The sequence below is a fragment of the Oryctolagus cuniculus genome, chromosome 2 (assembly GCF_964237555.1).
Source record: "Oryctolagus cuniculus chromosome 2, mOryCun1.1, whole genome shotgun sequence".
NCBI classification, from domain to species: domain Eukaryota; kingdom Metazoa; phylum Chordata; class Mammalia; order Lagomorpha; family Leporidae; genus Oryctolagus; species Oryctolagus cuniculus.
The window spans coordinates 93,203,302-93,225,729 of NC_091433.1; the positions used below are offsets into that span (position 1 = coordinate 93,203,302).

General features: G+C 48.5%; 1 protein-coding gene across 4 annotated transcripts in view; it reads left to right on the forward strand.

Moving 5' to 3' along the window:
- HGSNAT (heparan-alpha-glucosaminide N-acetyltransferase) overlaps positions 1 to 22,428 on the forward strand; it is a 76,174-nt gene that overhangs the window by 33,005 nt on the left and 20,741 nt on the right. Inside the window, exons 10-18 of one of the 4 annotated variants that reach the window (XM_051832320.2) lie at positions 1,534 to 1,694; positions 4,073 to 4,188; positions 7,607 to 7,728; positions 8,060 to 8,186; positions 9,755 to 9,841; positions 14,406 to 14,483; positions 15,998 to 16,068; positions 16,167 to 16,279; positions 18,524 to 19,286. In XM_051832320.2, coding sequence (XP_051688280.2) covers positions 1,534 to 1,694; positions 4,073 to 4,188; positions 7,607 to 7,728; positions 8,060 to 8,186; positions 9,755 to 9,841; positions 14,406 to 14,483; positions 15,998 to 16,068; positions 16,167 to 16,279; positions 18,524 to 18,705 — 1,057 coding nt within the window. In that variant the 3' untranslated portion in view covers positions 18,706 to 19,286. Of the gene's footprint in view, positions 1 to 1,533; positions 1,695 to 4,072; positions 4,189 to 7,606; positions 7,729 to 8,059; positions 8,187 to 9,754; positions 9,842 to 14,405; positions 14,484 to 15,997; positions 16,069 to 16,166; positions 16,280 to 18,523; positions 19,287 to 22,428 lie in introns of those variants that run through there. The other 3 variants (XM_051832323.2, XM_051832321.2, XM_051832322.2) reach the window with 3 other exon arrangements.

The window sequence follows — 22,428 nt, forward strand, 5'->3', positions numbered from 1 at the left end:
TTCTGAGGCTAGCACTATGGCGTAGCAGGTAGAGCCGCCACCTGTAGTGCCAGCATCCCATATGGGCACCGGTTCGAGTTCCGGTGTTCCACTTCCAATCTAGCTCCCTGCTGTGGCCTGGGAAAGCAGTGCAAGATGTTCCCAGTGCTTGGTCCCCTGCACCCGCATGGGAGACCTGGAGGAAGCTCCTGGTTCCTGACTTTGGATGGCCCAGCTTCAGCCGTTGCAGCCAATTAGGGGATGAACCAGCAGAAGGAAGACTTCTCTCTCTCTGCATCTGCCTCTCTGTAACTCTGCCTTTCAAATAATAAATACATCTTTTACAAAAATCATATTTCCTAAAAGGAATACAGAAGTATAGTGTCAGAGAACAGGATAAATATGTAGCAGACCATGATAGTGATAAATTAAAATTTAAAACAGTAATGTAATAGAGTAACCAAGCTCTGTCTCTGATGGTTCATGGGTTCTGTTTTCTTTTTTAAAGATTTATTTACTTATTTGCTTGAGAGGCAGAATTACAGAGAGAGGGAGAAACAAAAAAGAGGTCTTCCATCCGCTGGATCACTTCCCAAATGGCTGCAATGGCTGAGCTGGGCCAATCTGAAGCCAGGAGCTTCTTCAACGTCTCCCACATGGGTGTAGGGGCCCAAGCACTTGGGCCATCTTCCATTGCCTTCCCAGGCCATCAGCAGGGAGCTGGATTGAAAGAGGAGCAGCTGGGACTGGAACCAGCGCCCATATGGGAGGCGCCACAGTCTAAGGCTTAACCTGCTCATGGGTTCTTACTCTTGTCACGGGACACTTGCTGTATGTTCTGGGATTTGTAGCCTTGCTATGTTGCTTTAAGCAGCTTTGCTCCATTGGAGGTAGTGCCAGGAGATGTCTCATGTCTGCACCCTTGTGTTTCATCATGGGACTTTTGGGGAGTCTACCTTTTAGAGATGGATTTGGATAGGGGAGTATTAATGTGCCTGAAGACTTGGTGACTGTTCATTTATATCCTCTGTGAGGTTCCCTACAGAGAGCTTCTGGTACTAGAAGCTGGATTTGACTCAGTTGGCCCTAAGCAAGGAAGCCAGGGGATACCCAGAAAGCAGTGCAGCTAGGGCAGACTCTCATCTCACTGCCCCCTAGCCACATAAGTACTCTGCCTTTTCTTTTAAAGATAGCAATTTAGCACGGCAAAAGAAAGAAAAACAAAAATACATGTGAATCAAAGAAGCGGAGAGAAAAGAAATCTAGCTCTCTTTTTCTTCCAGGAGTGGGTGTGAAGGTAGCAGTGGCTGCATGCTGTGTTTATTTCTTCAGTACCTCCAGGGCCTGCTAGCGAGTGTCTGGTGATCGGCACCACGGCATCTTCTTGGTTTCTGTCTGACAACAGAAGGAGAGCATTTGCTGACGTCATTTCTGTAACTGGCCACCTTAAACAAATCGGATGTTGCTTTTCTCACATAGTAGCTTATAAAGCCTGAGAGACATGTACACAGACGTTGCAAATGGCCTATTTGTAACAGCCGGGTTGTGTTTTAGGTTTGTCTTTATTATGGGCTCTTCGATTTTCCTGTCAATGATGTCTGCACTGCAGCGGGGATGTTCAAAACTCAGATTGCTGGGGAAAATTGCGTGGAGGAGCTTCCTGCTGATCATGATAGGAATCGTCATTGTGAACCCCAATTATTGTCTTGGTCCACGTGAGTATTTTTTTCTCCTTTGTTAGTATACATTCAGGAAATGTGAAAAAGTGCCTGTCATAATTAGAAGGAAATCTAATTCCTCCATATGATACTTGTGTAGATTTGAGTGGCATTATTATTATTATTATTCTCTTGGAATTTTATGCCTGGGAGGGGGAGCCTCTGGCACCACTCAATCCCTTTTGTCGTACAAAAGGGAAGGCTGAGGCCTAGAGAGTTGGAATATGAGGAATGTTTGAAAAGTTCATGGAAAATGTGTGCTATGGAAAAAACTATGCATGGATTTCTCTCTTTTTTTTAAGATTTATTTATTTATATGAAAGGCAGAGTTACAGAGAGGCAGAGGCAGAGAGAAAGAGAGGTCTTTCATCTGCTGGTTCACTTCCCAAATGGCTGCAATGGCTGGAGCTGCACCAATATGAAGCCAGGAGCCAGAAGCTTCTTCCAGGTCTCCCACGTGGGTGCCGGGGCCCAAGGACTTGGGCCATCTTCTACTGCTTTCCTAGGCCATAGCAGAGAGCTGGATCAGAAGTGGAGCAGCTGGGACTCGAACTGGCGCCCATATGGGATGCCGGTGCTGCAGACCAGGGCTTGAACCCGCTGTGCTACAGTGCAAACATTGTTTGCACCAAAATAAACTTAACTTTTAATCTCATTTTTTTTCACAAACTTTTTGAAGTATTCTCATGTTTCAGAGTAGAGACCAGGCCAGGTCACCTTGTTCTCAAGCCCCGTCTTCCTGCCATTTAGGTTTCATCAACTTGACATCTTGTGGCAGCCTAGGAATCTACCTAGGTCATTTCTTGTGTGTGACAGGGTTGCTGGGAAGGACAGTGGCTTTGCTGTCAGTTCGTGGTATACAGTGAGATGCGTGCTGTGTGCTTTGTGCCAGTATCAGGCTTGAGGGGATAGTCACATGCTGTCACTAGTGAAAGAGGACCCCGGGCCAGTGCCGTGGCTCACTTGGTTAATCCTCCGCCTGCAGCGCCAGCATCCCATATGGGCACCAGGCTCTAGTCCCGGTTGTTCCTCTTCCAGTCCAGCTCTCTGCTGTGGCCCAGGAGGGCAGTGGAGGATGGCCCAAGTGCTCGGGCTCCTGCACTTGCATGGGAGACCAGGAAGAAGCACCTGGTCCTGGCTTCGGATTAGTGCAGTGCTGGCTGTTAGTGGCCATTTGGGGGATGAACCAACGGAAGGAAGACCTTTCTCTCTGTCTCTCTCTCACACCGTCTGTATCTCTACCTGTCAAATAAATAAAAAAAGAGGACCCCAACATCTAGACAGTAGCCAGATGAAACCCTGAGGCAGCAAGCACTGTTACTGAGAGACAGCGGCTCTAGGAGGAGGTGGAGGCCTCTTCCAGTAGACTTGGGGCAGGCATTGTGGCACAGCAGGTTCAGCTGCTGCTTGGGGCACCCACATCCCATATCAGAGCGCCTGAGTCCCACCTCTGCTTTTGATTCAGCTTCCTGCAAATGTGAACCAAGGTAGTTAGCAGTTGGTGGCTCAAGTGCTTGGGATCCTGCCACACATGTGGGAGACACACAGAGGTCTAGACTCCTGGCTTCAGCCTGGCCCTAAATGGCTATTGTTGGAATTTAGGGGTGTGAACCAGCAAATTAAAGCTCTCTCTCAGAAAGTTCCAACATGGGGAAGCAGTCCACATAGCAGACTCATAGAATGGCAAGGTCCCTCATCATCCTATTGAGTGGGATTGTCATGGGCTTGAGCCATGTCTCTTGACCATATGTATGCCATCCCCAAGAGCTTAAAAAATACATATTTAGGTGTAACATAAGGGTCCTCAAAACATTCGTGAAAAATGTATACTGTGTAGGCCGGTGCTGCGGCTCACTAGGCTAATCCTCTACCTGCCGCACCAGCGCTCTGGGTTCTAGCCTCGGTTGGAGTGCCAGTTCTGTCCCAGTTGCTCCTCTTCCAGTCCAACTCTCTGCTGTGGCCCGGGAAGGCAGTGGAGGATGGCCCAGGTCCTTGGGCCCTGCACCCCATGGGAGACCAGGATAAGCACCTGGCTCCTGCCATCGGATCAGTGAGGTGCGCCGGCCACAGCGGCCATTGGAGGGTGAACCAACAGCAAAGGAAGACCTTTCTCTCTGTCTCTCTCTAATTCTGCCTGTCCCAAAAAAAAAAAAAAAAAAAAAAAAAAAAAAAAAAAAAAAAAAGCATACTGTGCAACAACTGTGCCGGGATATCAAACTAATGGTGATATAATGAATGTGTCTTTTTAATTCCATTTTTCCATGAACTTTTAAAGTATCTTCATATCAGTAAGGCTATCCTTTGTTAAAAAACTAATGCTTTGGGATGAGATGAGTAGTGTGGCCCCCACTGTACCTAACTTGTGTGTTCTGCAGTGTCTTGGGATAAGGTGCGAATTCCTGGCGTCCTGCAGCGCTTGGGAGTGACTTACTTTGTGGTGGCTGTGTTGGAGCTCCTCTTTGCTAAACCTGTGCCTGAAAACTGGGTCTTGGTGAGAAACTCTGTTTTTAAAATTGAGAGGGGGGGACACAAAGCACTATATAATTTTTATTTTATTTCCTTTTTTTCCCCAGAATCTTTTATTTAAAGAATACAAACCTCATGCATTTCAGAATTACAACTTTAGGAACATGGCAATTCTTCCTACCGTACCCAACCTCCTATCCCCACTCCCTCCCCTCTTCCTCCTCCCTCTCCTATTCCCATTCTTATTTTATATACATATGATTAACTCTGTGTTAAGAGTTCAACATATAGTATGGAGAAAAAAATTGTTCCTCAACAGTGAGACAAGGGCTACTCAAAGTCATTGTTCTCGAAGTGTCAATTTCACTTCAATAAATTGCCTTTTAGGTGCTCTGTTAGCTATCACAGGTCAAGGAGAACATATGGTATTTTTCCTTTTAGGACTGGCTTATTTCACTAAGTATGATGTGTTCCAGTTTCATCCATTTTGTTGCAAATGACCAGATTTCATTTTTTTAAATACTGTGTAGTATTCCATAGTGTACATATCCCATAATTTCTTTGTCCAGTCTTCAGTTGACGGGCCTTTGGGTTGATTCCGTATCTTAGCTATTGTGACTTGAGCTGCAGTAAACATGGGTGTGCAGATAACTCTTTCATATGCTGGTTTCATTTCTCTTGGGTAAATTCCCAGGAGTGGGATGGCTGGATCATATGGCAGGTCCATATTCAAATTTCTGAGGTATTTCTAAAATGTCTTCCACAGTGGCTTTACCAGTTTCCATTTCCACCAATAGTAGATTAGGATACCATTTCCCCTACATCCTTGCCAGCATTTGTTGTTTGTTGATTTCTGTATGAAAGCCATTCTAACGGGGATGAGGTGAGACCTCATTGTGGTTTTGATTTGTATTTCCCTGATGGCTAGAGATCTTGAGCATTTCTTCATGTGTCTGTTGGCCATTTGGATTTCAGCATTTGAAAAATGCCTGATCAAGTCTTCTGCCCATTGTTTTTATAAATTTTTAAAAAAAGTTTAAATCTGGCCGATGCAGCGGCTCACTAGTCTAATCCTCCGCCTTGCGGCACCGGCACACCAGGTTCTAGTCCAGGTTGGAGCGCCAGATTCTGTCCTGGTTGCCCCTCTTCCAGGCCAGCTCTCTGCTGTGGCCCGGGAGTGCAGTGGAGGATGGCCCAAGTGCTTGGGCCCTGCACCCCATGGGAGACCAGGAGAAGCACCTGGCTCCTGCCATCGGATCAGTGCGATGGGCTGGCTGCAGCGTGACGGCCGTGGCGGCCATTGGAGGGTGAACCAACGGCAAAAAGGAAGACCTTTCTCTCTGTCTCTCTCTTTCACTATCCACTCTGCCTGTCAAAAAAAAAAAAAAAAAAAAAAAGTTTAAATCCATACATACACAAGATCTTCATGAAGTTCAATATGTAGTACAAAAAATGATGGTGTTCAAAAATACATGAAATATAATGCTGCTTGCAAATGCATAGTATGAGAAAATTATTCATGGCTTTGGAAATTTTTTTTGCTCCAAAATAAACTTACCCCTTTTTTTTTTGTGCAAGCATTCCTCACTTTAAAATAAAAACATTTATTTATATGAAAGACAGAGTTACAGAGAGAGATATGTTTCATCTGCTGGATCACTCCCCAGATGACTCTGAGAGATTTTTTTGAGGTTTCCAGGTGCTGTTTCATGGGTCAGGCCATGGTCCCTTTGTATTGCTGAGTAGAATTCCACATATCAGATACACCACATTTTGTTGATCCATTCCTCAGCTGGTGGACATTTGACTTGCTTTCTACTTTTTGACTATTGTGAATAATGCCACTGTGTATGTTTGTGTACAAATTTTTTTTTGACAGGCAGAGTTAGATGGTGAGAGAGAGAGACAGAGAGAAAGGTCTTCCTTCCGTTGGTTCACCCCCAAAAAAGCCTCCACGGTCAGTGCGCTGCGCCAATCCGAAGCCAGGAGCCAGGTGCTTCTTCCTGGTCTCCCATGTGCGTGCAGGGCCCAAGCACTTGGGCCATCCTCCACTGCCTTCCTGGGCCACAGCAGAGAGCTGGACTGGAAGAGGAGCAACTGGGACAGAATCCGGCGCCCCAACCGGGACAAGAACCCGGAATGCCGGTGCCGCTGGTAGAGGATTAGCCTAGTGAGCTACGGCGCCAGCCTGTGTACAAATTTTTGTATAAACATGTTTTCAGTTCCTTTGGGTATAGATGTAGCACTATCCACTGATTTCCTTTAAATTAATATTTGGCTCTCATGTTTCAGATGACACAGTACATATTGGTCACATTTATTTCACACACACAAGTCTTCGTCTGCCTGTGCTGTTAAAATACTGAGCCTGGGTAATTTAGGAAGAACAGAAGTGCATTTCTGTTCTGGAGGCTGGGCAGTCCAGGGGCAGGAGCTGGCAGGTTGGCTTCATGAGGATCTGTCCCTGCTTCCAAGATGGCGGCCTGAACTGTGCATCTTGTGGAGTTGACACATGGTGTGTCCTCACGTGGTGGCAGGCAGAGGGCGGAGACTCAACTTGCTGCCACAAGCCTTATTAAAAACACATTGGGCCAGCGCCACAGCTCAATAGGCTAATCCTCTGCCTGAGGCGCCGGCATACCGGGTTCTAGTCCTGGTTGGGGTGCCGGATTCTGTCCCGGATTCTGTCACTATCCATGGATTTCTGTCGCTCCCCGTCTTCATGGGGGAACGACACTAAACCCCGCCCAGGCTTCATATCCGAGTCACGGCACCACCATGTCGCTCCCCCTCTTCGTGGAGGAGCAACACAGGACCCTGCGCTGTTCTTTTGTCTGCTCGGCCCTCCCCGGGTTTGCTGCTGGTTCTTCCCGGGTTGGCTACTATCCCTTCCACCTCCGTGGAAGGGCAGTTCCCCCTGGCCACATTCCCCACTTCCGCAGGGGAGCGGCACACCGCCGGCCGGCTCTCTCGGGGGCTGCACAGGTGTTCCCCTTAGATGTTCCCCATAGATGTTCCCGATGCATGCCGTCTCTCTCCTCCTTTATAGTCCTCCTCCGCCAATCCCAACTCGGCTGCCCACACGCCGAGTACGCTGCTCTCCTCCAATCAGGAGCAAGTCCTACAGTTTATTAGTTGAACTGGAGGCAGCTGTGCGGAAGCTGTTTACTTCTCTCCCAGCGCCATATTGTGGGAGAGCAGATGCATAGAATAAGTCCTAATTCGAGTAACTTAGTCTAGTCCGGTTGCTCCCCACAGATTTCCTTTAAATTAATATTGAGCTCTCATGTTTCAGATGACACAGTACATATTGAGTAAATTTTTATATTACTACCTAAAGGGCCAAGAAAAGCATCATTGGGTGTTTTCCAGTTACAGATAACTATATTCTGGCTGCAGTGTCTTCATTTAGTCCCTAAGTGCTGGTATTCTTTTCCACTCAGGAGAGCAGCTGCACTTGTCTTCGAGACGTCACGTCCAGCTGGCCCCAGTGGCTTCTCATTCTGTTGCTAGAAAGCATCTGGCTGGGCTTGTCCTTCTTCTTGCCTGTTCCTGGGTGCCCCACGTAAGTGACTCCTTGCAGGTCAGCCCTTTTTGTATGTCATTTTCTGCCAAATCCGCGGCTTGGGACTTAGAGCTTTCACATTTCTGATGTCAGAAGACTTCTCTCAATTCGCCTTTAAGGCACACTTTGGTGTTGTTTCAGGGTCATTTTGAACAGAAATTGGGCTTCTGCCTTAACCGTCAAGTCCAAAGGGAGGTGATGAGCGTGCATGGGGCCACAGGGATGTTTTAGGCCTGCACACGTTTGAGTCTCTTGAACTGGACTATGTAAATAGCACTAGCCTCGTCCCTTCTGAGGTCTTATCATTTATGTGCCTTTTCCGCTTTCCTAGTGGTTATCTTGGTCCTGGTGGCATCGGAGACTGGGGGAAGTATCCAAATTGTACTGGAGGAGCTGCAGGCTACATCGACCGTGTGCTCCTGGGAGACGATCACCTGTACAAGCATCCTTCTTCTACTGTGAGTGACAGTGGCATCACATGGACCCGGAAGCTTAGGATCTTCGAAGTTTAATGATGTGATAGGAAGTTGGGAAACCTTGTGACTTTCATGTTCGTTGTGTGGCAGCAGGTGTGAAATGAGTAGCATGTGCATTTCTAGATGCCTCCTGTTTGGTATCCCCGGCAGCAGACTGTGCCGAGACAGGAAGTTCATCAGGGATCCTGGCTGGCAAGCAGGACTGGGCAGGGGGAGGAGGTAACTGCAGGGCAGGCCCAGCAAGGGCCCTGCTAACCTCACAGTGAGCTAGGGTGACACTTCAGAGTCGTTCCGAATTGGGCGAGGGATGGAGCTTTTTCTGTTCCTGGGCAGATAGGCACTGCCCACAGTAAAGGGTGACTCCTGGAGAGGCAGCTTTGTTTAATCAAGGAAAGTCCCGAAAAGAATCTTGGCTGAGAACTTTTGGCCATGAGTACTTGGCAGCGTGAGGTTCCAGGTGGCCAACTACACCACTGCACTGTGTATTTCCAAACTCCCACAATCCCTACATCATGTATGCATTTTTTGTTTGCTTTAAAGATGTATTTGAAAGGGAGACTAAAAGAGAGGGAGGCAGGCAGAGACAGATCTTCCATCCTCTGGTTCACTCCCCAAATGGCTGCAGTTGCAGGGACTGGGCCGGGCTAAGAACCCAGAGGTCCACGCAGGACTTCTACATGAGTGGCAGGGATTCAGGACTTGGACCATCTTTCTCCTCTTTCACAGACACATAAGCAGGGAGCTGGATTGGAAGCAGAGCAGCCCCAGCTCGATCTGGCATTCCAGTATAGGATGCTGGTGTTGTAAGTGGTGGCTTAACCTGTTGTGTCACAATGCTGGCCCCTGCATCATATATTTATAATAAAAAATACAAATATATAAGTGTGTGCTTATTTATTAAGAGGCTGAAAGAGAGAGAGGCAGAAAGACAGAGATGTCCTGTATCTTGGTTCACTCCCCAAATGCTCTCAATGCTTACAGTAGTCAGACCTGAGCCAGAAGTTGAAAACTTCTTACACGTGAGAGGCAGAGACTTGAGCCGTTGACTCCTGCTTCCCAAGGTCCACATTAACATGAAACTTGAATTGGAAGTGCAGTTGGAGTGCAAATCCAGGCATTCCAATATGGGTTACAGGTACCTTAACCAGCATTTTAACCACTAGGCCAAACACCCACCCCATGAAAGTATATATGTTGGTGTTATTTGCCTTAAAACAAGACCGAAAGCTGTTGATGCACAGTAGGGTTGACCAGAAAGAAAAACTGTGAAAATTATGATGGCATTTTGCATTGCATTTATCACTAACGCGGAGCCCAGCACTGTTTGCCTAGCCAGTTGAAGCTGAAGTGGCCATGTCTTGTCCTTGGGGCCGTACAATCCCTTCACACACCATGTCCTCTTGTAATCCTGATAAGCTGGCAGTGTGATCGCTCACAAAGGTGGGGAAGCATTGAGTCCTGGAATGCCTGTAGTTTGTATTTAGTCTAAGGTTGCTGCTCTGTGTCTCTGTGGCCAGTGGCTGAGTGCTGTCTCGTTTTGTTTCCTTGAGGTGCTTTATCACACTGAGGTGCCCTATGACCCAGAAGGAATCCTAGGGACCATCAACTCCATCGTGACTGCATTTTTAGGAGTTCAGGTACTTGTTCATTTATCATTAGGATGCACTTTTCTGACAGTTTATGAGCACTGACTCATCATAAATTCAAAAAAATTTCACTAAAATAAAATAATTAGAAGCGAGCATATCTTCTTCTGTGCAACAGAACTGATAAATTAATGTTCAGTAGATTGTGTAAAACTGGAAGTTGCTAAAATTCAACACATTCAAATAATTGGGTGTAATTGTTAAATTACTCCTCCCAATAATTTTATTTATATGGTTTACATTAGCACCACTGTTTGGATAATCTATCCACACAATGCTGATGGAGTGTGCAGTGTTTGAGTATTGGTGATGTTGGGCTATGCCCATGTCGCTGGTCACATTTATTTCACGCACACAAGTCTTTGTCTGCCTGTGCTGTTAAAATACTGAGCCTGGGTAATTTAGGAAGAACAGAAGTGCATTTCTGTTCTGGAGGCTGGGCAGTCCAGGGGCAGGAGCTGGCAGGTTGGCTTCATGAGGATCTGTCCCTGCTTCCAAGATGGCGGCCTGAACTGTGCATCTTGTGGAGTTGACACATGGTGTGTCCTCACGTGGTGGCAGGCAGAGGGCGGAGACTCAACTTGCTGCCACAAGCCTTATTAAAAACACATTGGGCCAGCGCCACAGCTCAATAGGCTAATCCTCCGCCTGAGGCGCTGGCATACCGGGTTCTAGTCCTGGTTGGGGTGCTGGATTCTGTCCTGGTTGGTCCTCTTCCAGGCCAGCTCTCTGCTGTGGCCCGAGAAGGCAGTGGAGGATGGCCCAAGTCCTTGGAATCTGCACCCACATGAGAGACCAGGATAAGCACCTGGCTCCTGGCTTCGGATCAGCGCAGTGCAACGGCCGCAGCAGCCATTGTGGGGTGAACCATTGGAAAAGGAAGACCTTTCTGTCTCTCTCTCTCTCACTGTCCACTCTACCTCTCAGAAAAAGAAAAAAAACCACACACATTGAATCCACCCTACCACTCAGAGAGCCCACCTTCTAAGGCCATCACTTGGTGACCAGGTTTCAAGATGGGTGTTCTGGACTACACATAGCACCAGTACGCAGTAGTACTTTTATTATTATTATTACTTATTTGAGAGGTAGAGTTATAGACAGTGAGAGAGAGAGAGACAGAGAGAAAGGTCTTCCTTCTGTTGGTTCACCACCCAAATGGCTGCTACGGCCAGAGCTGCACCGATCCGAAGCCAGGAGCCAGGTGCTTCTCCTGGTCTCCCATGCAGTTGCAGGGGCTCAAGCACTTGGGCCATCCTCCATTGCCCTCCTGGGCCACAGCAGAGAGCTGGACTGGAAGAGGAGCAACCGGGACTAGAACCCGGTGTCCATATAGGATGCCGGTGCTGCAGGCGGAGAATTAACCAAGTGAGCCACGGCGCCGGCCCCACGTAGCAGTACTTTACACAGCTTCAGAGTGTGCTGATTTTGTGCCAAAGCCAATACAAGTTATCCCTGCTTTAGCTCACATCTGATTTTTGTTAAAATTCTGAACAGCCTAGAATTTTCTTCTGAACGTTCTTATTGGTGTTTGAGGGGAACAGACAGGGAAGGTGAGGACTTAAAAAGTAGTGGGAATAGAACAGCCTGGGATGCTGAAAATATTCTCTACCCATGCTACCCAAGAGGGCCGCTACTAGTCAGGGTTGCTGTTGAGTATTTGCCATGTGGCCAGTGTGACTGAGGAACCAACATTTTAATTTTCCTTAAAATTAACTTAATTTCAAATTTTTTAAAAGATTTATTTATTTATTTTGAAAGAGTTACAGAGAGAGGCAGAGACAAAGAGAGAGAGCGAGGTCTTCCATCTGCTGGTTCACTCCCCAAATGGCCGCAACGGCCAGAGCTGCGATGATCCGAAGCCAGGAGCCAGGAGCTTCTTCCGGGTCTCCCACATGGGTGCAGAGGCCCAAGAACTTGGGCCATCTTCCACTGCTATCCTAGGCCATAGCAGAGAGCTGGACTGGAAGAGGAGCAGCTGGGATTAGAACCAGCGCCCATATGGGATGCTGGTGCTTCAAGCCAGGGCTTTACCCTGCTGTGCCACAGTGCTGGCCCCTCAAATTATTTTGTGTTTTTAGTTTTAAAAATGTTTTCTTATTTGAGGGGCAAATAGAGAAAGAGACACAGAGAGAGCTCCTGTCTACTGGTTCTCTCCACAAATGCTAGCAATGGCAAGGGCTGGCTGGGCCAAAGCTGGGAGCACAGAATTCAACCCAGGTTTTCCAAGCTGCAGTCAGGAGCCAGGGTGTCCAATGTGGGATACAGGCGTCTGAACTGCTAGGCTAAGTGCCTGCCTCTGATTTTAAATTTATTTATTTTTATTTTTTTAAATCATTTATTTATTTATTTGAAAGGCAGAGGCAGAGAGAGAGGGAGGTCTTCCATCTGCTGGTTCACTCCCCCAAATGGTCATAATTGCCCAGAGCTGTGCCAATCTGAAGCCAGGAGCCATGAGCTTCTTCCAGGTCTCCCACATGGGTGCAGGGACCCAAGGACTTGAGCCATCCTCCACTGCTCTCCCAGGCCATAGCAGAGAGCTGGATCAGAAGTAGAGTAGCCAGGACTCGAACTAGTGCCCTTACGGGATGCCGGCACTGCAGGTGGCGGCCTTACTTGCTACGCCATAGCACCAGCCCCTTATTTTTATTCTTTAAAATATATTTTTATGTCAGCTGGATTCAGTTTGCCAATACTTTTTAAAGACTTATGTATTTGTTTCATTTTAAAGTCAAAGTGAGAGTCAGAGATTGATCTTTTATTCACTGATTCACCCCTCAAACAGCCACAAATGTCAGGCTTGGGCCAAGTCTAAGGCAGGAGTCACAAACTCCATCCTGGTCTCCCATGTAAGTGACAGGAACCCAAATCTTGGGCCATCTTCTGCTGCCTTCCCAAGTGTATTAGCAGGGAGCTGAAGTGGAAGTGGAGCAGCCGGGACTTGAACCAGCACTCCAATATGGGATGCTGGCATTGCAAAGGGTAGCTTAATCCACTGCACCACAATGTTGGACCCTGATTTTAAACTTAAATAGTCAGATGTGGTGAGTGGTTCCTGTATTGGATAGTGTACATCTAAACTCTATGTATATTGGTCATGAACTAATTTTAAGTTAGAAATTACTATCTTTATCTGTATATCACTTTATACAGGAATACTTCAGAAAGTTCATGGAAAAATTCAGTTTATAGTTAAGAGTTTAGTTTGGTGCAGAAGTAATTTTAAAATCTATGCCTAGTTTTTTCCTAATATGCCTTTTTTTCGATGGCATGAGAAAATTTCTCTGCACGAAAACAAATACCCTTAGTTCCGTTTGCCGACAAACATTTTGAAGTCACCTCACCTTGTACTTTGTCACACACTCTTTGACCTCCTGTGTGTACTCCCTGGAGCAAACGCAGAGAGGAAGAGTACGGAGGTGGAGCCCCACTGCCTGGGGAGGAGTCCAGCTCTGCCACTGGATACCTACAGGCAAGTTGCTTGGCCTCTCTGTGTTCTAGTAGCCTCCCTCTGGGAGATTAATTCTAAAGACAAAATCAATGCATTCGTATAGAGTTCCAAGAACTGGCACACAGACGAAGCTCAAAAAGTTTTTAAACTATTATTAGAAATCATTAGTAACACTTTCTAATCCTATGAGCTTTTCAAAACTTCACTCCTCGTTTTGGAGGGGTTTCATGCAAAATCCCATTTTACTGCTTTAAACTGTTTCCCGGCCCCGGTTCCACTCTGTCCCTGCCCCTCTGCCACCGTGCTGCCTGCTGGGCCATCGGGGAGGCCAGCCTGAGCTGGTCCTTTGTCACTTTGGGGGGAAGCTTTCCTTGGCTCCCCATGATGTGTGGGAGAAGCCGCTCCTCACAGTGAGGAGCACTGAGGCCACCACCTTTGGTGCACGTCCCCACCCTGCAGACTCAGAGTGACCTGCAGTGCCCAGAGATGCTGTTGTGGTTTTTCCACTCTTGTTGTCAGGCTTCTGCTCATGCTGCTCCGTTCTGCTCGGGATGCTGTTCCTGCTGGGCTGGGTCGTGTTTGTAGCCTCAGCTCAGTGCATCTCCTATCTGATGTCTCCCTGCATCTCTCTGGTCCCGTGTTCCTTTCTCAGGCAGGGCAGGGGGCAGTGTTGCATTCTGCCTGGTAAGCCCCGGACATAGCTGCTTGCCTAGAAAATGTATGTTGAGTGATAAAGGATGAATATAAAGCAAGAATCTATCTTAGTTCATGGATGCTAAGTTACAGTTAGATGGGAGCTGGTAGCTCTGAAAGCTTATTGCATGGAGGATTGTGGGTACACATAAGGGACCGTATATTTCTCTAAAGAAAAACTGGAAGAATGATGTTGAATGTTTCCACCACAGAGAAATGTTAAATGTTTGAGTAGATACATCTGCTTACCTTGATTAGATATCAGATAGCATGTGCATGCATAGAAACAGCACATGGAACCCCAAAAATATGTACAACTTTTGTATGTCAGTTGAAATAAAACTTTGTAAAAGTGTAAAAAGAGACGTATATCGTAGACAATTCTTGGTCACGTTGGTATTTCTTTTCTAGGCAGGGAAAATTCTGCTGTTTTACAAGGACCAAACCAAAAGCATCCTAATTAGATTCACAGCTTGGAGTTGCATTCTAGTAAGTATCCAGTGTTCCTCACTGAAACTCCTCTGCTTCACACATGCACACACACACATTTTTAAAAAAAAATTTTAATTTATTGGGGCTGTTGTGGCACAGCAGGTTAAGTCACTGCCTGTGACACTGCATCCCATATGAGCACTGGCTCAAATCCCAGCTGCTCCACTTCCAATTCAGCTCCCTGCTGATGGCCTGGGAAAGCAGCAGAAGATGGCCCAAGTACTTGGACCCCTGCCACTCATGTGAGAGGCTCGGATAGAGTTCTAGGCTCCTGGCTTTGGCATGGTCCAGTCCTGGCTGTTGGGGCCTTGGAGAATGATCCAGTGGATGGAAGATTCTGTCTCTACATCTACCTTCTCTCTGTCTATAGCTCTGCCTTTCAAATAAATACATAAATCTTAAAAAAAAAAAAAAAAAAAAAAGATTGAAAGGCAGAGGCAGAGAGAGAGAGAGAGAGGTCTTCTACCTGCCGGCTCACTCCCCAAATGGCTGCATTGGCTGGAGCTGAACTGATCCGAAGCCAGGAGCTTCTTCTGGGTCTCCACATGGGTGCAGGGGCCCAAGAACTTGAGCCATCCTCCACTGCTTTCCCAGGCCACAGCAGGGAGCTGGATCAGAAGTGGAGCAGCCAGGACTCGAACCAGTGCTCTTATGGCATGCTGGTGTTGGAAGGTTAACGTGCTGTGCCACAATGCTGGCACTGAGGTTTATTTTTCTTAGGATATATGTCTTTGAAAGTAGAATAGGCCGGCGCCACGGCTCACTAGGCTAATCCTCCGCCTTGCGGTGCCGGCACACCGGGTTCTAGTCCCGGTTGGGGCGCCGGATTCTGTCCTGGTTGCCCCTCTTCCAGGCCAGCTCTCTGCTATGGCCAGGGAGTGCAGTGAAGGATGGCCCAAGTACTTGGGCCCTGCACCCATGGGAGACCAGGATAAGTACCTGGCTCCTGCCATCGGATCAGCGCGGTGCGCCCGGCCGCAGCGCGCCGACCACAGCGGCCATTGGAGGGTGAAACAATGGCAAAGGAAGACCTTTCTCTCTGTCTCTCTCTCTCACTGTCCACTCTGCCTGTCAAAAAAAAAAAAAAAAAAAAAAAAAAAAAAAAGTAGAATAGTGTTTGCCATCAGTTAGCCAGGAATGCTTGAAAAAGGCATGAAGCATAGATATTGCATGGGAAGTCTTACCAGAATCACCAGGCTAATAATGTTAGGTTTGGAAACATCAACTTCCAGAATTATATTGAAAAAGTAAGTGTAATATTGAGCGTTACTTATTTTACCCCTGATACCGCAATATTATTTCCTCTAAAGAGTCAATGTAATTTATCAGTTAGTTTACTTTCAACCCAGAAAAATGCCAAAAAGATATTTTTGGAGAACAGCTTTAGTTATGCATCTTAAAAATAGCTTTCCAGTTACAAGAGTAAAGTTGAAGCTTATTTTTCAGTTTTGAAACAGTTGTTTGTTGAGATTAGAATATAAATGTTAACATCCTTCTCCTCCTTGTTATAGGGGCTTATTTCTGTCACTTTGACGAAAATATCTGAAAACGAAGGCTTTATTCCAATAAACAAAAACCTCTGGTAGGTATGGAAATGTGTCACTTCAGCGCTGGTAGGGTCTCACGTGGGGTTGGACGCGCCCCTTGGGGGCACTGCAGGGCCTCTTTCTTCCCCTGCAGGTCCATCTCCTATGTCACCACACTGAGCTCCTTTGCCTTCTTCATTCTGCTGGTCCTGTACCCCATTGTGGATGTGAAGGGACTGTGGACAGGAGCCCCGTTCTTTTATCCAGGTAAGTCGCTGGTGACCCCAGCCAGTGTCGGTGGTGGTGTCCCCGTGGGCTGGCCCCGGGACCTACTGAGCATTCTCAGTGCTGGCCACTGCGTGGTGGCCCAAGCTGAGGGAGAAGTAGCAGGGGCCACATTGTCCCGGGTTCCCCAGGATGCCACTGCCTGTCTGAAGCTACCCACCCCGTTTTACCCACAAAGGTTGAGGAGTCTCCGCCTGACAGGTCCTGAGCTCCACCTGTTTCTTCAGGCAACTGCAGACTGTGGAGGGTAACAGAGGATCCAGGACATCAGAAAGTTTATGGGAAGGTGGATTAGAAGACAAATGTGTATTGGTGCAAAAATTCAGGCACAGTTTGTTCACAGTATACATTTTCTTATTTTTTAAAGATTTTATTTATTTGAAAGGTAGAGTTATAGACAGAGAGGGAGATACAGAGAAGTAGTCTTCCGTCTAGTGATTCACTCCCCAAATGGCTGCAATGGCAGGGGCCGGCGCCATGGTGCAGTAGGTTAATCTTCCACCTGTGGTGCTGGCATCCCCTATGGGCACTGGTTCTAGTCCCAGACTCCTCTTCCAATCCAGCTCTCTGCTATGGCCTGGGAAAGCAGTAGAAGATGGCCCAAGTGCTTGGGCCTCTGCACCCACATGGGAGACCCAGAAGAAGCACCTGGCTCCTGGCTTTGGATTGGCAAAGCTCCAGCTGTTGTGGCCATTTGAGGAGTGAACCAATGGAAGGAAGACCTTTCTCTCTGTCTTTCCCTCTCACTGTCTATAACTCTGCCTCTAAAATAAGTAAATAAAATCTTTAAAAAATACTAGTTTTTAAAATTATGCCTTGTAGCTGGCACCGTGGCCCACTAGGCTAATTCTCCGCCTTGCGGCGCCGGCACACCGGGTTCTAGTCCCGGTCGGGGCGCCGGATTCTGTCCCGGTTGCCCCTCTTCCAGGCCAGCTCTCTGCTGTGGCCAGGGAGTGCAGTGGAGGATGGCCCAAGTACTTGGGCCCTGTACCCCATGGGAGACCAGGAGGAAGCACCTGGCTCCTGCCATCGGATCAGCGCGGTGTGCCGGCTGCAGCGCGCCAGCCACGGCGGCCATTGGAGGGTGAACCAACAGCAAAAGGAAGACCTTTCTCTCTGTCTCTCACTGTCCACTCTGCCTGTCAAAAAAAAAAAAATTATGCCTTGTAAGAAATATCAAGATGTGATATCAAGACATAAGTGAAATGGGTTGGAGGCACTCTGTGTTTGGAAATGTAGGCCAGATAATTTCAACACATTTTGTCTCATTGATTCTGGTGATAGTGACATTCTTTGGCCCTCATTTTCTGTCTAGGAAATGTGAATTCATAATTTTGATTTTCCCTTTCGGATGTAGAAGTAGTATTCAGGAAATAGTGTTGTAAAATTAGTTTCTATTAATTAAAAAATAGGCCGGCTCCACGGCTCACTAGGCTAATCCTCTGCCTTGCGGCGCCGGCACACCGGGTTCTAGTCCCGGTCGGGGCGCCAGATTCTGTCCCGGTTGCCCCTCTTCCAGGCCAGCTCTCTGCTGTGGCCCGGGAGTGCAGTGGAGGATGGCCCAAGTGCTTGGGCCCTGCACCCCATGGGAGACCAGGATAAGTACCTGGCTCCTGCCATCGGATCAGCGCAGTGCGCCAGCCACGGTGGCCATTGGAGGGTGAACCAACGGCAAAGGAAGACCTTTCTCTCTGTCTTTCTCTCTCACTGTCCACTCTGCCTGTCCAAAAAAAAAAAAAAAAATTATATATATATATATATATATATTTTACACTTAAATGTGTATGCATACTTATTTTTTGGTAATAGCCAATAATGCAAGCGCATCCTTTTTATTTCTTCAGTAGCATAATTTCAAGAATTAAATAGATGATCAGTTGCATGCAGTTGGCCTAGCAGTTAGGGTGTCTCACGTGCCTGGGTTTGATTCCCAGCTCCAGGTCTTGACTCCAGCTTCCTGCTAATGCAGATCCTGGGAGGCAGCAGTAATGGTACCAAGCAATTGGTTTCCTATCACCCAAATGGGAGACCTGGATTGAGTTCATGGTTCCTGGTATCAACCCCAGCCCAACCCTATTGTCTGGATTTGGGGAGAGAACCAGCAGCTGGGAGCTCTCTGTCTGTCTCTGCATCTCTCTCATTCTCTCCCTGCGTCCTGAATACAGACATAAACAGTGGAAGACCAGATGTGATCTGAAAATGTCGTCTTCTGCATCTCTCCTTTAGGAATGAATTCTATACTGGTGTATGTGGGACACAAGGTGTTTGAGGGTTACTTCCCCTTTCAGTGGAAGCTGCAGGACAACCAGTCGCACAGAGAGCACCTAACTCAGAACATCGTTGCCACCGCCCTCTGGATTCTCATTGCCTACGTTCTCTACAGAAAGAAGATTTTTTGGAAAATCTGATAGCCCTCGCAGAGATGTGTTGCTGGAAAACTAGTGAGCCTGCGGGAAGTATTGAAACAGGCTTTGTGAAAGGGAATATTAATCATAAAACCAACGGGATGTGTATTTCCAGGTTATTGGGAAATGATGAACAAGGTTACTGAGCCGTGGCTCATCAGAACTCCGCCTGAGTTCTGAGACTCAGATTGTAACTCTTTGCCTTCATCTTCTACAGAACTGGATGTATTTGTAACTGCCTTCTAAGCAGATCTCATTGAAATTTCCCAAAGGGAATTACCACGGACACTTTGCTTCTGTGATGGATGCACAGCTAAGGTTCTGCACACTGCCTTTCCATGTGTACACGCATGCCAGCCACATTGCCATTCCCGTGGGGCTGAGGATCAGCCTGCTGGATGGACTGTGTCACCATCTGGCTGAATATTTTACAGTCACGTACAGTTTCATGTTTCCAGAAGGCCAAAGTAATTTTTGTTTAAGATTGCCAAGGCTTTCATGGGTCCAAAAGATAACAGCACCGTTTTCTCTTTTCCCTACTTGAAAAACATAGTTGAAATATGGATGCATTATTGCTAACCAGCCTTTCTTGTAGTTGCCTGCCTGGGTACCCCCCTCCGTACTTTCCTGTCGTTTATCTGCCCATCTCTGCCTCTGTCTCCATCCTTCCATCCATCCACCTGTCTGCTTCCTCCAGATGGCAGCCAGGGCCTCAGGGCTGTAGCTGTGGGAGAAAGGGCAGTGTGCCCTGCCCTTGCCTGTGTGCTTGCTTTGCCATCCCTGCTGTGTGCAGTACTGGGCCAGCGCTGGGCCTGGCTGTGCTTTGTTTTCCTCATCAGTGAAACGAGAGTGAAGGTGATACCCTCTGTGTTCCCTTCCATCACATGGATGTGTGAAATCGGGCTCATCCACAGCTTTTCTGCATCTTCAGAGAAATTTTATTACAGCAAACTCCTCAACAGAACAAGAGAAACTTTAAAACCGTCTCACTGGAGTCCATCTTTCAAAATGGCCCTCCACGCTGGAGGCCCCCCTGCTCCTGGTCGCAGACCTGCAGAGGCTGGTTCTCAGGGCGGAGCAAGGAGAACGCTGAGAAATGGCACCTTTCAAGGATGCACCATCATACGCATGAATTTCCTGTGGGAATGGGGCTGGGGCTACCACGGCCAGGGCCAGGGATGAAGGGGCAGCAGAGGGGGCATCCTGGACCCTCGGGAATGGGAAGGGGGTTAATGACAGGTGAGTCCTGACTCTCTCCTTCTTCATTGCCACTGCCCTGGGTAGACAGCACAGGTGGGGATGAGGAGGACTTCCTGGTGTCCAACGCCAATGAAGTGAGAGAGGAGGAGGGCAGGATGTGGCTGAAGGGGACATCCTGGGGCCAGCAGTACTGGGGTGAGACCTGTCATGGGTCCATTAGGTTGTGCCCATGGGAGTCTCCAGTTCTGTCATTGCTTGGTGGTCAGAGTGTGGGAACCTCAGGAAGCTGGGGCCAGGGGGTATGGGACTCTTTATGTAACTTTTTTTAAAAAAAAAGATTTATTTATTTGAAAGGCAGAGTTACAGAGAGAGAGGTAGAGACAGAGGAAGAGATCTTCCCTCCACAGGTTCACTTCTCAAATGGCCACAATGACCAGGGCTGGGCCAGGCCAAAGCCAGGAGCTTCTTCCAGGTCTCTCACGCGGGTGCAGGGGCCCAAGGACTTGGGCCATCTTCTACTGCTTCCCCAGGCCATAGCAGAGAGCTAGATTGGAAGTGGAGTAGCCGGGACCCCAACCAACACCCACATGGGATGCCCACACTGCAGGCCAGGGCTTTAACCTGCTGCGCCACACCGTCGACCCTATAACTTTTAATTCAAAATGATAAGCTTACCAAGTTATTATCAAATCTGTTGACTAGAGGAATAGGAAGAAGAGGAAGGGGTTTCAGGGGCTTGACCAAGACCCACAGGCGACAGTGCTGGCACACCTGGATCCACTGCACACCTAGCATGGTCCTGCCTTCCCTCCTCACATGGGTGCTGAGCAGAGCAGGACCTATCCATGGGGTCAGGGGTTGGGGACCCTAACTCTGGTCCTACCGGCCCAGGAGGGTCCATTGTGACAGGGCTGGCAGCACTCATGATGTCACTGTTGCCAAGCACCCCTCCTCCGTGTTCTGGAACAGTCAGGACACTGGGTCCCTAGGGACTGACTGGCTCAGTGTTAATGTTCTAGGTGAGAGGCACCTTCAGCAGAGATGAGTGGATCTAGGACAGAGGTGAATGGGAACTGCTTTCCTCCTGTCTGGCTGTTGTGGGGACCTTTACTCCCAGGTGGGTGGCCCTGGTCTCCGGGGCTGCTGCTGATGGTTGTTACAGCTGAGCACTGAACAGTGCCTGTTGTGTGCAGACCTTGGGTACGGTGGTCCTGTTCACCTGTGGGGTGACTGAGCAGTGCTTTTTGTGTGAGTCTGACTGGGAGACAGGTGTCTGGGTATACATGCTCAGCACTGACCTCAGCTCAGCCATCCAGGTCTGCTGGGGACACAACAGAGATGTGGGGCCCTCTGGTGGGATGGGGTGGGGCCCCCTGCCCTCCAGCAGACAGGTACATGGTAGGATGCCCTGATGCCAAGCTGGGTGAGGAGGATCTGCAGGGACCACCCCTATCTAGGCCTCCCCCTGTCCCTGTCCTCTGGAAGAGTCACCCTCGGGGACCTTGGAGACTGGGTGCTGCATGCCTGGCTAAGGGAAAGAACCGGGGGACATTCCCTGTGGTCCCCCAGTGCTGTCACTGGGTCTTGTTTGGAGTGTGTCTTGCTGCTTGGACATGAAGGCCCTGAAGATGCTGTTGGTCCAGGAGCCAGGAGCACATTCCCAACTGTGAGCAGGTACAGGCCAGGCTGCTGCCTAGAGGAGGAGGGTCCCAGCCCTGTGTACTGTGCTCATGGTCATGGGGTCCTGGGCTTTTGGGGGACACAGAAGTGAGAGGGGCCACCCTCTGCAACCTCCATGTGCCTTGGCCTCTCACACGGGCCCTGCCCTGGATTGCAGATATGCAGAGAAGGGGTACAGGTGGAGCCCCGGGAAGATGAGCACACAATCACCCACCCATTCTCAGATGGGCTGTGGGCCCTGCAGTGAGTCCTCCATACCCACCTCAGGGAGGTATCATTTGGGGAAACACCTCTCTTGCGGCAGAACATGATACCCAGGCTCAGGACTTTGTTCCAAAACCCTGTCACAGGCCAGGCCCTGGTGGAGGTTTGCCTCAGAGCTGAGTGACCCAGTGAGCCACTTGGAAGAGCCAGCAGGGACAGAGCTAGACAAAGAGCAGCTTCTGGGAGTTCAGTGCTATGGCCTCTGCCTCTGTGTGAGGGAGGAGACAGCTGAGGTCCTGTTGTGTCCCTGGTAGAGCCTGCTTTGTACGATAGAGGTCATGGCCACGAGTGAGTGGTGCCTGGTCTGGCTTGTGGGCTGTTGTCTAGCAGGTCCCTTGGAGTTCAGGGTTTCAGGCCAGTGCTGCCCTGGAGAAGGGCCCCCAGGAGCAGGTAGTGATGACACAGGGGGCTGAGGATTTGTGTTGGACTATCTAGAGGGAACCTGTTCAGGAAGGGCTTGCCGCTGAGTGACCCACCCTGGGGTCTGGTGCTGGGAGGACCAATGGGGATGGGTGTGGGGGAGCCCAGGCTTGGATTTATTCCCATATTTGTTCCAGGACAGGACAGGGTAAGATCCAGGCC